Raw genomic sequence first — 15434 nt, forward strand, 5'->3', positions numbered from 1 at the left:
ATTTAGGTGCTTAGAACAGGTGAAATAAAGAAAATGAAAAAGCAGTGGGTGAGCTCAAGATTCACGCATCGAAGTACATAATGAATAATCAAAACCTGCTCCCCAAAACCATTGCTTAAGGTCAGCTTTCTCTAAACTGGTGCCCTCTACAAATCCCGCCATTCACAGCTATGATGGAGAAGATTGTCAACATAAAGAAGGCTGTCACAGACAGATTTTTATACTTTATCTCAGCATGTCACAATTCACATGTATGAATATCCGTGAACATGGCTCTTAATAAGGCAGAATCCTCTTTTGATGACTTGGGGGGGGGGGGAGGCAGAGAGAGACCTGGTTTGCTGAGCAATAAAACCAGCAAAGCAACCTTAAATATATCACTCCATTTTGTAAATGGTCTCTGGAACAGAGCTTGCTATCCAACCCTCAACCACCAGTTTTAGCTCTGCCTTTTCCTCTCCTCTGCTTCAGTTCCCCTGCTTTATAGGTTTTCCCAATAGTGCAGATAACTTCCTTTGTATTAGTTTTGAATGGAGCATAAAAATCCCTAGAGGCCAGCCTTAGTTGGTCTATTCCATTTGCCTGTATAGAGCTACTTTGCTGGACTCCTCCCTTTCCTGCAGCAGAGCTACAGAGAATAGAGGTTTGGGTATTGTTTGGTAATCCAAGGCCCAAGCAATTCAAAACAGGCATCCTTAGCACCTGCATCCAGCAATATACTTATACCACCAGTCCCCCAGTGACAACAGAAGTTTTTGACCAGCTTAAGCTTCACAAGAAAGAAGATTGAGACAGCTATAAGCAACAGCTTTTAAACCAGAGGCAGAAGACTCCAGAGAAATGACAGCAGCCAGCAATGGCTCCTTTTGTAATGTACTGTTTAAGTTACCTTATAACAGTTACCTTATAATAATAAAAGCAAAGCCAGAAACTATAGTTTTTTCCCAAACGCTGGGGTGTGCCATCACAACTTGGATAGAAAGCCTTTTGTAGCATAATGGTACATACGGTAACTCACCAAGTTTGAGCCAGACCACAGTGAGAGGAGACAGGAGTCTCTTTGAAAATGACTCATGTAAACTAGGTTTTACCTCCAGCAAGGCCAAGCCTTGCTCACAATTAATAACTAGTCCTTCAGTTAGTATGAAATGATATGATACTGACTTGGCTCGTCATGGTCTGAGATGCCAACAACAGGACACAAGATAAGGACTTGCAGTCTCAGCCAGATTCCTTCAATAATGAATTGGCTGAGTTTCACTGCTGCAGCTTTTTATTAAGCGATTGCAGTGCAGTGGAACATTAGCTCACACTTTAAGCTTCCCCTTCAACTTGAGGCCAGGAAAAAATATCTATTACTGGGGCTGAGTAGATATGAAGTATTTAAAATCTATACTCACAAATATACTATACATCACTACCCAAGGGAATGAGGAAGACAAAGAAATATTAGATCACTTCTGAAAATCAAAAGCTTTTAAAACATTATTCTGTTTTCTAATTGACAGAACGTGCATTTCAACACTGTCCTCCTTTCAGTGTACACCCACGACAGGGCACAGAAATGGATTACACTTCCATCACATCACCCACAGGGCAAAGAGACAAACATATAAACACCTATTTTTCCTGGCTTTGAGAATGAAGGCTGAAAGACTACTGCTAAATGATCAGTGGAGAAACTTACATAATGGTGGATTTTCTTTCAAAGGATCAGGAGTCAAAATGAAGTCATATTCAGAATGGTTGGGCATATGGGTTTCCTGGCACACTGGAGGATATAATACTACTATTCCCCATAAATGACTCCCTGTATATAGAAAAGTAGCACTGAAGAGAAAAATACATATAGTCCTCTCTCTGAGATGCTAACATTAAAAACACAGGGATGTATCTACTTTAGGGAGAATCCAAATATGTAGCACTTCTTCAGTATTTGCAAATACTGGGATCCTTCCAGCTCAACATCTCATAACTGTTTTTGCAGATATTCAAACTTTATTGGCCTGCCTTTATGTTTAGCTTGGTGCTTTCCTCCTAATTTTTCCCACAACAAAAGAAGCAAACTTCCTTGGCCATCTCCATTTCCCTGTTCACTTTGCACTCCTGTTTTCAAATGGCTTGAAGTTTTGAGATCCTTGGAGCTCTCATATATTACACATAAAGTTAAAGAGTACTTACTGAATCGGCCCTATGCTTTCACTCTCCAAATATTTGTACAACTGAAGAATTGTCCCTGTTTTCCAACTGAAATTCATTTTATTTGTAAAGTTTTTTAAAGTTATACCAAGAAGAAGAACTTTATTTTTCTACCCCACCTCCATCTCCCTGAAGGGACTCGGGGTGGCTTACATGGGGCCAAGCCCAGGCAAAATACAATTAAAAGCAAAACAATAACAAATTAAAATAGCATAAAACAGCATAACAATAATAAACAAGCATCGAGCAGCAACAAGCTAATTTTGGAGGGAGGGGGAAAAGGGCCACTATGTGAACTGGTTAAAAGATAGGGTTTCAATAAGGTGGATAGAAACATTTGATAGCATAGGAAATACCATGGAAACAGAGCAATTAAACAGGATCAGTTCAACTTAAACATATATATATAGAGAGAGGGGGGGGAGATAATATAGGAATTCAGGTCGTGATTCAGGTCATAATACAGATTGTTTGTCATAGGAAAACCAATGTAAGGGAAAAGATGTAAATCTACCTACCGTGCACATCTCACGGATCTATGCCCAGCAATGTGCTAAGAGAGGAATCTCATTTTCTACTATGTCATCTTTTATTAATGTTCAGTTCATTTAATAGTGACACAGCAGAACATTTAGACCCTTGGATTTAAAAAATGGTTCCCCAAAGCCATGCACCTCTGATGAGTTTCTCTTTTGTGCAAACTACCAACAGCTGCTTTAGTTGTTTGGCACAGCCATTGATGGAGGAATTTCTCAAATAATTTCCAAAAGGTAAGAATCCGAGGGATGCCGTCAACAGAGCTACACATAAAAAGTAGCAGATAGTCAGCATGACTGTCAAAGCCAATTGCAAACCTGGCTGGCCTACTTTGTGCATTAGTGCCCCTGGCAGAATGAGTTACTTGATAGCTGCCAGGTCTAAAAATGGATAACAACCAAGGAGCCAGCTTCCAACCTGCTTTTAATATGTCCAGGAAGGGGGGGGGGGGATTTTTGAGATACAGTTGCTCCAAAGTGGCTTAAAGAAATTAATTAATAGTTCCCAATTTTTTATTTTTAAAAAAATCCCTTTCAAACTTATAATTTAAAAGGGCAAACTTATAATTGAAATGTATCTTACAAAACTGTCATGACTATTCCCCAGGATACGAATTATATTAACTGTGTGGGTTCAACAGTTGTGCATCCACTTAAGTTTGCACTAATTAATGGTGCAACAGTAATTATAAATGGAGCACACCTACTGTCAGTAGTACCAAAAGCAACACTTAGATATCATTTTTAGTTAGCAAAATAACTCATTGATGGGATAGGAGATGTGGGAGGCTTATTATCAAACAAGACAGTGCTTATATTACGTACTTCAAGTCCCCCTAACTTGGTTTTCAGCAACAAATCCATGATCCCTCTCTACTGCTGTGTTATATGAAACTGATAGGAATTATAGTCTAAAACATCTGAATATATCATTAAAATAGATTGAAAGAGTAGCATTTTCCCATCCCTTACAAATGAATGACACAGAACTCTACTTACAGGAAAATTTAGTATCAGCATTAACTTGTTTGGTAGAAGTATGTTTTTGAGAGGAATAATCCTACTAATAACTGCATGAACATGATACTTTTATTGTGCTGCAACATTACATTATCGTGACTCTACGCATTTATAAATTTTAGAATCATTATGCAAATCTCATTTCCATGTTTTAAAAATATTCTAGAAACACATGAACATGGCCATTCTGTGTCCTAGTTATGTTCCTTCAAGTTATTTCTGACATAAGGCAAACTTATCACAACATTTTCTTGGCAGAATATGTTCGGAACAGGATTAGTCCTTAACTTCCTCAGTGGCTGAGAAAACATGATGTGCCCAAGGTCATCCAGTGGGTTTTCATAATTGAGCCCAGGTCTCCCAGTGTCCTGGTCCAATACTCAATCAACTATCCACTTCATCACATGGGCAAACTTACATGTTGTAGGATGTTTTCAGCACAGTTCAGGGATGAAGCCCACTGGATCCCATCAAATGACGCACAGCTACTTCCAGTGGGGCTCCATCCCTGAACTGTGCCGAAAGCGTCTTACGATAGAGCAATGATGACAGTGGGGGGATGCTGGGCAGCAACACTTTCTCCCGTTTGATGGGGAAGGCAACACTGCGAGCAGTGTAGGGTGTGGGATGGATTCCCCACTGCCCCGCAGATCCCCTGCAACGCCTGGTGAATCCCTCCACTGTTGCCCGTGTTAGGACACCTAATGTGATGAGGTTCATAATCATGCTGGTTCACTAGTTATCACATAGACAACTCTGACCTTAGCTACACTCACAGTAAATATACTCTGTCTTCTTCTAATATGTTACAAGAAAGAGATACATAAGCTTTGGAGTGTGGGGTGTATGAGTGGATGGTCCTTATATGTGACATTTTATCAAACCATGTAGATTATTTTAGAATTAACAGCTTCCATTTTTTAGCAACAGGGCCTTAAATAGACAAATACTTCAGTGATGTGCGCTCACAGCACGCAATATAAATGGGAAATCAAGGGACTAAAAGTCTCCTTCAGTCACAAAAGGGAATAAGGATATATATAACTCTCTCCAGTAATTGACATGAAATAAGAGGTTCCCAGGGAGGCTCCACAATTCAGAGCTAAAATATATGCAGCAGTTTCCAGCTTGGAAGATCAAGTTAAGAGGATCAGGCATCAAATGCTGAACAGGAGATTTCAACCCACAGCTCTTAGTAGAGTAGTTGAATTCCAAACCATTTTTATTCACTACTAGCCATCCTTTGCCATGCATTGCTGTGGCCCAGTCTGTGTATATGTGTTGTGTTGTGTGTGTTGTGTGTGTGTGTGTATGTGCCCCCCTTGATGGACTGTCACCTTGTCGTGGTGAGGGGGCTTGCGCGTTCCGATGAACCTGTAGGCACAACAACTGGAGTCGTGCACTCCCAGGAGTGGCCGCGGGGGAGGTTCCAGACCAAGCACAGTCCGAAGACCCAAAGACCTCAACGGCGGAGCAGGCGGAGGATAACATGGTACATGTTATAACGGCTGCAAAGGCGGAAGAAGGCTGCAACAGACTGAGAAGCCACGGTCATTGTGTCAAACTACATCACCAGTGGAACCTCACTCTGTGAAGTCTGTGTGTTGATCAGTTGTGCACTGACCTCCACACATTAAAAAAACCCACGCACAAGCGTCTTCCAAAGAAAATAAAAACAAACCAACCAAAGCCCCATGGCGACCAGCGAGTGGCGACGGGGGCAGGACTGTGAAATCTGGAAGCCCCTAGTCACAGACTGGCACATGGGCGGTGGGTACGGACTCAGTCGTTCTACCTCAAGGTCCGAGGCAGTTGAGTAGTTCGGCAACTGTATCCGCGACTGAGCAGCCCTATTGAGGACCCATTCTGCTCACCCCACATGGGGAGGGGGCTAGAAAAGGTGCCCTAAACATAGTCTGCCTCACTTATCCCTGACTGGACTGCCGCGTCCAGTGGGGTCACCACCCTGCGGCCAAAAAAGGAAAATGAACTTCGGTACATGGAACGTACGGACTCTGATGGACAACAGTGGCAGTGAACGCCCCGAACGCAGAACTGCCATCATTGCAAGGGAGCTGGGATGCTTCAACATCGACATAGCAGCCCTTCAGGAGACCCGGAGAGCAGGAGAGGGACAGTTGAAGGAAGAAAAAGGAGGCTACACCTTCTTCTGGAAGGGACTGCCCGAAGACCAAAGAATGCATGGAGTTGGCTTTGCCATCAGGAATGATCTGGTGAAACATCTGTCCGAAGCTCCCACTGGCATCAACGAACGACTCTCAACCCTCCGAATCGATCTTGCCAAAAACCAATGGGCAACCATCATAAGTGCCTATGCACCAACACTAGATGCTGACGAAGACATCAAGGAGAAATTCTACTGTCAGCTGGACACCGTCCTATCGGGGATACCTAAGGAGGACAAAATCATCCTCCTGGGGGACTTTAATGCAAGAGTCGGGCGAGACTTCGACCTGTGGCCAGGGAACATAGGAAAAGACGGGGTTGGAAACAGCAACTCAAATGGCATCCTGCTTCTCACCAAATGTGCGGAGCACAACCTTGTCATCACCAACACGCTCTTCCGCCAGAAAAACAAGTTCAAGACATCATGGAAGCACCCCCGGTCAAAGCATTGGCACCTCTTAGACTATGTAATCACACGCGCCAGAGACCGCCGTGACGTGCTCCTCACAAGAGCCATGACAGGTGCTGACGACTGCTGGACTGACCACAGGCTAATTCGATCCTCGATGGCTATCAAGATCGCTCCCAAGCGCAGACTCCAAGGAAGGAAGACAAGGCACAAAATGAACACCCAAGCCCTTCAGGAGCCCTCCAGACGAGCCCATCTCCAAACAGCACTCAAGGACCATCTACCCACAGTACACCCCGAAAATGTTGAGGAACATTGGAACAAACTGTAGACCTCCATCATTCAAGCCTGCGAAGAAACTATTGGATACCAAGCCAAGAAACATCAAGACTGGTTTGATGAAAATGACATCGAGATCCAACAGCTAATTGACAAGAAAAGGAAAGCCTTCCAAGCATGGCAGAGAGACATCAACTGTGCTGCTAAGAAAAAGATCTATGCCAGTGCAAAAGCTGAGGTCCAAAGAAGGACAAGAGAACTCAAGAACATCTGGTGGACAAAGAAGGCCGAAGAAATCCAACACCTGGCAGATACCCATAATGCTCAGGGATTTTTCAAAGCCACAAAGGTCATCTACGGACCAAGAAACCATGGCATACAGCCTCTACGCTCATCAGATGGAACCAAACTCCTGAAGGACCAAAACTCAATTGCACTACGTTGGAAAGAACACTACCAAAGCCTCCTGAACCGCAGCTCCAATGTGGCCGAAGAGGTCCTCTCACAAATCCCACAACAACAAACCAGGGATGAGCTTGCAGCACTGCCTAGTTTGGAAGAAGTCAGCAATGCCATCAGCCAACAGAAGAATAACAAAGCCAGTGGACCAGATGGGATCCCTGCTGAAATCTTTAAAGAGGGAGGACCTGAGCTGACACACCAACTCCACCAGCTCATAGAAAAAGTGTGGGTGACCGAGAAAATCCCAGCAGATTTCAAGGACGCCACCATCATCACCCTCTTCAAAAAAGGGGAAAGAACACACTGCGGAAACTATCGAGGTATCTCCTTTCTAACCTCCGCTGGGAAAATCCTCGCAAGAATCCTTGCAAACCGCCTTCTGCCCCTCTCAGAAGACACCCTCCCAGAATCCCAGAATGGCTTCCGCCCATCCAGAGGAACAGTGGACATGATCTTCACTGCACGACAGCTCCAAGAAAAATGCAGGGAACAAAACCAACCTCTGTACATGGCATTCATCGACCTTGCAAAGGCATTCGACACAGTGAATCGCAGCGCTCTCTGGACCATCCTCCACAAAATCGGGTGCCCAAACAAATTTGTGAACATCCTGCGGCTCCTCCATGATGACATGATGGCAACAGTCTTGGACAGCAATGGCTCCCAAAGTGACCCATTTAAAGTGGAATCCGGTGTCAAACAGGGATGTGTTATTGCCCCAACTTTATTCTCCATCTTCATCGCTATGATACTTCACCTTGTTGATGGGAAGCTTCCCACCGGAGTGGAAATCATCTATCGGACAGATGGCAAGCTATTCAACCTCAGCAGACTGAAAGCCAAAACCAAGCTTACAACAACAGCTGTTATAGAACTCCAGTATGCTGATGACAATGTCGTCTGTGCGCATTCAGAAGAAGATCTACAAGCCACTCTAAACACCTTCGCAGAAGCATATGAGAAGCTCGGCCTGTCACTGAACATTGAGAAAACCAAGGTGCTGTTCCAGCAGTCACCAGCCAATCCCTCTCCAATGCCAGTAATACAGCTTAATGGCGTAACATTAGAAAATGTGGACCATTTCCGCTACCTTGGCAGCCACCTCTCCACCAAAGTCAACATTGACGCTGAAATACAACACCGCCTGAGCTCTGCAAGTGCAGCATTTTCCAGAATGAAGCAGAGAGTGTTTGAGGACCGGGACATCTGTAGGGAGACCAAGGTGCTTGTCTATAAAGCTATTGTCCTCCCAACCCTGCTCTATGCCTGTGAGACGTGGACTGTCTACAGACGTCACATGCAGCTCCTGGAACGTTTCCATCAGTGCTGCCTCCGGAAAATCCTGCAAATCTCCTGGGAAGACAAGCGGACAAACGTCAGTGTGCTAGAAGAAGCAAAGACCACCAGCATTGAAGCGATGGTCCTCCAACATCAACTCCGCTGGGCCGGCCACGTTGTCCGGATGCCTGACCACCATCTCCCAAAGCAGTTGCTCTACTCCGAACTTAAGAACGGAAAACGGAATGTTGGTGGACAGGAAAAGAGATTTAAAGATGGGCTCAAAGCCAACCTTAAAAACTCTGGCATAGACACTGAGAACTGGGAAGCCCTGGCCCTTGAGCGCTCCAGCTGGAGGACAGCTGTGACCAGCAGTGCTGCAGAATTTGAGGAGGCACGAGTGGAGGGTGAAAGAGAGAAACGTGCCAGGAGGAAAGCTCGTCAAGCCAACCCCGACCAGGACCGCCTTCCACCTGGAAACCAATGCCCTCACTGCGGAAGAAGGTGCAGAGCAAGAATAGGGCTCCACAGCCACATACGGACCCACAAGGAAATCCATAATGGAAGACCATCTTACTTGTCCAACGAGGGATCGCCTAAGTAAGTAAAGTAAGTGTGTATGTGTGTATGTGTATATGTGTATATATGTGGTTTTGCGCATGCATTGTAATGAATTTTTTAGTTTTGGCTTTTTAAGTCTCTTCCATTGTGTTTTCCAGTGATTTTATGAGTGATGGTCACTTGTTGGCCTGATAGGTGTATTGTGTCCAAATTTGGTGTCAATTAGTCCAGTGGTTTTTGAGTTATGTTGATCCCACAAATGAACATTACATTTTTATTTATATAGATTACATATTAATTATTCATATCCAGCCAATACCATAAAAGTTCTAGGTGGCTTACAAAAATCAATTTAAACAATATAAAAGGTAAGAAATAAAAATCTAAATATTTAAAAATATTACTGAAATGTCATACTTTTAAATGTGAATAATTCAGACGTTAAAACAGTCTGTATCCAGACAGATTTGAGTAAAACCAATCAGGCTGTGTAGACTTTAATAAAAATGCATGGTTTAATTAGACATCTGACTGAAATCAATGTTGGTCCCAACAGAGCCACAGAGGGAAGAAAATCCAACAGATGAGATGCTACAATTGAGAAAAACCCCTCTCACATTCCCATCTGACGTTATGCTCTCTCTGGTGGGAAGCCCCACTCCAACAAAACTCAGACCATAGACAGACATATGTAGGCCAAGGCCCTCCTTCAAGTATTTTTCATTCCTTTAAAAAGAATGTGATATGGTTTCTATAAGCTGTTCCAGACAGTAATCTAGCTGCTGTATTTTGCATCAGCTACAGCTTTCTAATTGTTTTATGGGCAGTCCCAAGCAGAGAGGACTGCAATAATTTTGTGATGAGGTTACCAGTGCATGAACCACTGTGGCCAGGTTATCCCTGTTTTTTTGTTGCAAGTGAATCTATTTTTAGTTGCAAGCAAAGAGAAGGGAATTAAATGTTACAATCTAGGCCTAATTTTATTACTTTTCACACCAACCAACATGTTAAAATTTCACTTCTAGGAACATGACAATAAGAACAATTAATATTTCTCACGCCAGGCAGTTTCCATCAAATCTGCCAAATGGAGCCGCAGCCAAACCGCCACTACTATATCTCCAAATCCACTTTCATGGCAAAAGCACTCTGCTTTTCCAGTGGTAATACTTACAATATATTACCTTGAATCGGACAACATGAACTAATAGGAAAAATAGTCTATTCCATGAAAACTATTCTGTCATTTCAAATAAGCTTGGAGAGAATTTTAAGCTCAAATGATATATTAATTCAGAAATTTACTATACTCATAGTGGCTCTGAAATTAAAATGCATACATTATAGATAAAAATACAATTACATGTAACTATTGAAAATACACATTACATGCAATAAAAAGCAATTAAATAATATAATTAAAAACAATGGCACACTTTATTAAAAGCAGTTTCCTAAAGAACACTGGTTTTCATATAAAAAAGCAAATTCAAGGTTTGCTTTTTGGATTTATTGGTGGATGCGATATTTCATGCTGTTGATGGTTGAATTTGTGAATACAGAACTTGTGGATAAGGAAGGCCAACTGTACTACCTTCACCTGTGCAAATGAACTCTTGGACTCCTGAAAATATAAGCATCCAGGCTCAGTGGTGAATCCAAAAGAACGCTCAAGCTGTGAAGGTGCATCAACAAGGAGAGTTTAAGTCAATCCTATACCTTGATCTACCTCTAAGGTCCCATGTACAGTGCCATATAATCCAGTTTCAAAATGCAGATTAACTTCATTGAACTGGATTATATGGCAGTGTAGGTTCATATAGTCCAGTTCCATGCAGTTCAATCTGCATTATATGTCAGCGTAAATGGGGCCTCAGATGACCAGGAAGCATCTCAAGCAACATGCAGGCCCATGGCTAAGGCATCTCTTTTCCTCTCTTTTATGACTCAACATTGTTCCCTTTAAGAGCCCATGAGTTCAAAAGCTGGTATAGTGTGACTTTTGGATTGGTCTGATAGCTGTCATAGGGGTAAAGGTTTTCCCCTGACATTAAGTCCAGTTGTGTCTGACTCTGGGGGATGGTGTTTCTAAGCCGAAGTCCGTAGACGCCTCCAAGGTCATGTGACTGACATGAAGGCATCGAGGGCTGTTACCTTCCTGCCAGAGTGGTACCTACTGATATACTCACATTTGCATGTTTTTGAACTGCTAGGTTGGCAGAAGCTGGTGCTGACAGTGGGAGCTCATGCTGCTCCCCGGATTCGAACCTGTGACCTTTCGGTCAACAAGTTCAGCAGCTCAGTGGTTTAACCTACTCTGCCACCATGGATCAATACCTATCATAGTGATGTACATTTTGGAATTTCTTACATTATGTGACAAAACAGAAGGCGCATTTCTCCATCTGCTAAAAGAATAAAACTTCTTATAGTACAGTAACTGGCTCTGGTTGATGGAAGCTGGAAACCAATAAGGTTCATAGGTTCCCCACCTCTGCTGTTGGGGTTGCATTAATCTTATGGGACACAGAGGAGTGAACCAAGAGGAAGTAATTAAATAACAGTTGAGCTCCTAGCAGAGACCAAATCTGAATCAGGGACTTCTTGGATCAGGATACAAACTCTTAGCCATAAGGCTGTACTAGTTTTGGAGCAGGGCAGCAGCAACTGTTTAAAACAATTTCTAGAAAAAGTACAGTAAAGGTAACCATCATTTTACTATAATTACAGTCAGATATTTAGTCTCCTAGAATACCGAACTGTAAATTTACAAGTAAAATTGTCAGCAATCAAAGGTCTTCTTGAAATTGTTCCTAGCATGATGCAGTGGTTTTAGTGCTGGACTAGGATTCTGGACACTAAGGTTAAAATCCATGCTCAGCAATGGGAGTTCATTCTGCTTCAGAGGAAGGTCAATTAACACATCTTGCCAGGAAAACTCCATGAGCGGTTTGTTTAGGGCCACCACAATTTGGAAATGATTTGAAAGAACACACAGTGACAGTGGTAGTTGTAGTCCAAATATGTACTGTAAATTTCCCAGGCTATCCTATTTGGGGAGCCAATTCATAAAATTGCATTGGACAGATTGCATCAGATCTAGTTTCTTAGATATGTTTATCATCATTTTCTGTGGGCAAGCAGATGGAGACTGATATATGACCTATGTTCAGAATCTCAAAATCTAGACCTGTTAGAGGAAAACCGGTGTCATTTTTGGAACCAAAAAGTCAAATATACTCAGAAACAGGTCTAATATTTGAGGCACCAAAATGTGTGTTGACCAATGCAATGGGAATAACTACCAATCTTTTTTCAAAAAAAGCTCAGCCAAGCACATAATGTCAGATCATTTTTAGACACCAACCTCTGAAGCCAACCATCCAGGCAGAAATAGTCCTATCATAAACCAGTACCAACATCCCAGCTTCAGGTAGCCATCTCTGAAGCACAACCATCATCAAAAGTATCAAAAGCTGACAAGAAACTCCTATTTCTCTCTTAACAAACAGGGAGTGATCAGGAAAGTTTCCCCTTGAAATTGAACCGGAAATCTACTTTAGGTTATTAACTACTACCAATGGGAAGATCTTGTCCATGAAAGGAACATTTGCCACTCAAGACTGAAAACAAAGCAGGGCCTAGAAAAAATCCTACCTGCAAGTCGAAGAACTTGCTGTACCGTCGATAGATGGCCTCTGTAGAGCCATTGGACCAGGTAACCTTGATAATATATACCTAGAACAGAAGAAAAACAAGTCAGATCACATCAAATTGCACCTACAACATGCCCCCAAATTCCAAGTTGTTTGTTGTGCGCCTTCAATTCATTTCCAACTTAACGCCGTTGTATCATGGGTTTTACCTGGCATCAGTTGTTCAAAAGCAGTTTGCCATTACCATTATTTAAGACTGAGAGAATGTGAAATCACACAATGGGTTTCCATGGCCAAGTGCAAATTTGAACCCTGGTCTCTCAAAGTTGTAGTCCTACATCCAAACCTCTACTCCACTGCTCTAAAATGGTCTGCTTGTAAAAATGATTAGTATATTATCCCACAAGATGTCACAGTGTGAAGGCAGGTCATGCCCATCTCATGTTGCCCCAGCTACATGATTATGACATATGTTATATGTCATATATGATGATACAATCAAAGGACAATACACCTTGACCTCAGTCTGTATGGGATCTTGTTATATCAGTGTCCTGTAGTCATGGTGCCCAAATAGTCACTGTTGTGATATATAATAAACACATTCTTCCTGCTCTTTTTAAAACAGCTCTACTCAATGCATAAAATAATGTCAAAGTTAACAAAAACAGGAGAATAAAAATGCAAAAAGTGGAAAATACACCCAATATAGATAGATAGATAGATAGATAGATAGATAGATAGATAGATAGATAGATTTGCTGTGTAAGATGTAGACAGAGCTCTATAGCCAAAATTGTTATAGATATTAAAACTGATTGCCACTGATTTGTCAAAGTTGGATAATTTAATTCTCTGATAGAGGAAGCTTAAACTGCAATTCAAAATTGAAAAAGGTAGAAATTGTCAGTCCACATCTTCCATAAAAATTATTCCTTACCAATTTTCAAAAACTCTGGATACCCCATGAAGTCAATTCAGCATGAGCATATGGGGTCACAATTGTCTTCTCCTTCCTCAAAGAGCCCCCCCTCCCACCCACCCACACACCCCTTATGATATGCCCTCGTGGCACCGCATTAACTTCCATCCCAAAGCTAAAATTAAAGCCCCTGCTAAGAAATCCATGACATTTTAAAAGGCTCATTTTAAATAGTTTGGGGAGATGTTGTTTTTGAGACAATATTTATAACTAGCATTTGATTGCCTCTATATCATAGTATTTATATATCCAGCCATGGGAAAAGACACAGCACATTCAATTTGTTGACTTTTGCATTTGGCTTCTGCTCCCTTCTTGAGTACAGGTTTAGCACTGTCACACTATGATTCCAAGGGGCTGAGGAAAATAATGACACTGAGTGGACTCTACCATTCTGTACTGGAAAGAAAGGGGTGAAAAACAACATCAGGAGCATGTCCCTTGGGAAAGTTTGTTAGTTAGTTCCCACCCACTTAGACAATCTGCTGGTCTGGGAAAACTAGCAAATATTTAGAGATCAGAGGCTGCTAGTCTTGGCAGTTAGCCAAGGGGTTTTGCTGTCTGCTTCCCTAGAGTTTGCTCACCTCTCAGGAAATATTGTGTACATATTATCTAAGATTTCTGTTATACCTCAATGCTTGCAATTTAGAGATGGGTAAGTTTACATGATACGGTGTACCCCCAGTGGCGTAGTGGGTTAAATCCTTGTGCCGGCAGGACTGAAGACCGACAGGTCATAGGTTCGAATCCAGGGAGAGCGCGGATGAGCTCCCTCTGTCGACTCCAGCTCCCCATGCGGAGACATGAGAGAAGCCTCCCACAAGGATGGTAAAACATCAAAACATCAAGGCGTTCCCTGGGCAACATCCTTTCAGACAGACAATTCTCTCACACCAAAGTGACTTGCATTTCTCAAGTCACTTCTGACGCACACACAAAAAATCTTTGAGTAATGAAAAAAAATATTTAGATGAGAGAGCACTGCAGACTATTAAGTCTTTAAAATCTATTCCAAAGATAGAAACAGAACATAAGAAGAAACATAACAGAGTCTCCTGTAAGATGGAAACTGGACAGCATACCCACACAATACTACACAGATCAGCTTCTTGTTTTACTTAATTTTTATTCTACTTTTCTTCCTGAGAGTTCACAACTACAGAGTCTTTCTCTTCTAATTTCCAATTCATATGCATAAACTTCTCCCTCAGTACATAGACAGTGAAGCACTAAACATTGTTGTTGAAAACATGGATGTATTTGCAAGAGAATTTGGTAGACAGCAGCAACAACTTGGCATTCATATCCTTTGTGGAGCAGCTTTTATGGATACAACTCAGGAAAGTCTTTAAAAAGGGCACACAGAGGACCACTGAGGTTGGGCCAGTCTTACAGTGTTTCCTAAATCACAGACCCTTGGTGGCAAGAGTTATTCTCCAAGTCATCAGAGTGTGTCAACTGCAGTCTTTCCTTGTCCAATCTCTCTGCACAGCTGACATCACTGGGACTCAAAGCTCGGGACTTTATGGCCGCCATGACAACCATGGGCCTGTCCCAATTAGTATCTGGTCCCACCCATACTGCCGGGCACACACTGGATTTGGTCTTCACTCAGGGATGGGGTGATAGTGTCGGGGCGGAGGAGCTGACCATCGCTCCATTGTCATGGACCGATCACTACCTGATCAGGTTTAGACTCACTGTACCTCCTAACCTCCGCAGGGGTGGTGGACCCATTAGAATGGTCCGCCCCAGGAGGCTTATGGATCCAAATGGCTTCCTGACGGCTCTTGGGGAATTTCCCACCTCCTTGACTGGCGACCCTGTCGATGCCTTGGTCTCTCATTGGAACATCGAGATGACTA

The 15434-nt window shown here is 42.5% G+C and overlaps 1 protein-coding gene across 2 annotated transcripts in view; it reads right to left on the minus strand.

The window, feature by feature from the left end:
• Positions 1-15434, minus strand: part of SH3PXD2B (SH3 and PX domains 2B) — a 124600-nt gene that overhangs the window by 78743 nt on the left and 30423 nt on the right. For both annotated transcript variants that reach the window (XM_060765103.2, XM_060765105.2), the window contains exon 2: positions 12589-12669. In XM_060765103.2, the coding sequence (XP_060621086.2) occupies positions 12589-12669 (81 nt within the window). The remainder of the gene's footprint in view (positions 1-12588; positions 12670-15434) is intronic.

The sequence above is a fragment of the Anolis sagrei genome, chromosome 2 (assembly GCF_037176765.1).
Source record: "Anolis sagrei isolate rAnoSag1 chromosome 2, rAnoSag1.mat, whole genome shotgun sequence".
NCBI classification, from domain to species: domain Eukaryota; kingdom Metazoa; phylum Chordata; class Lepidosauria; order Squamata; family Dactyloidae; genus Anolis; species Anolis sagrei.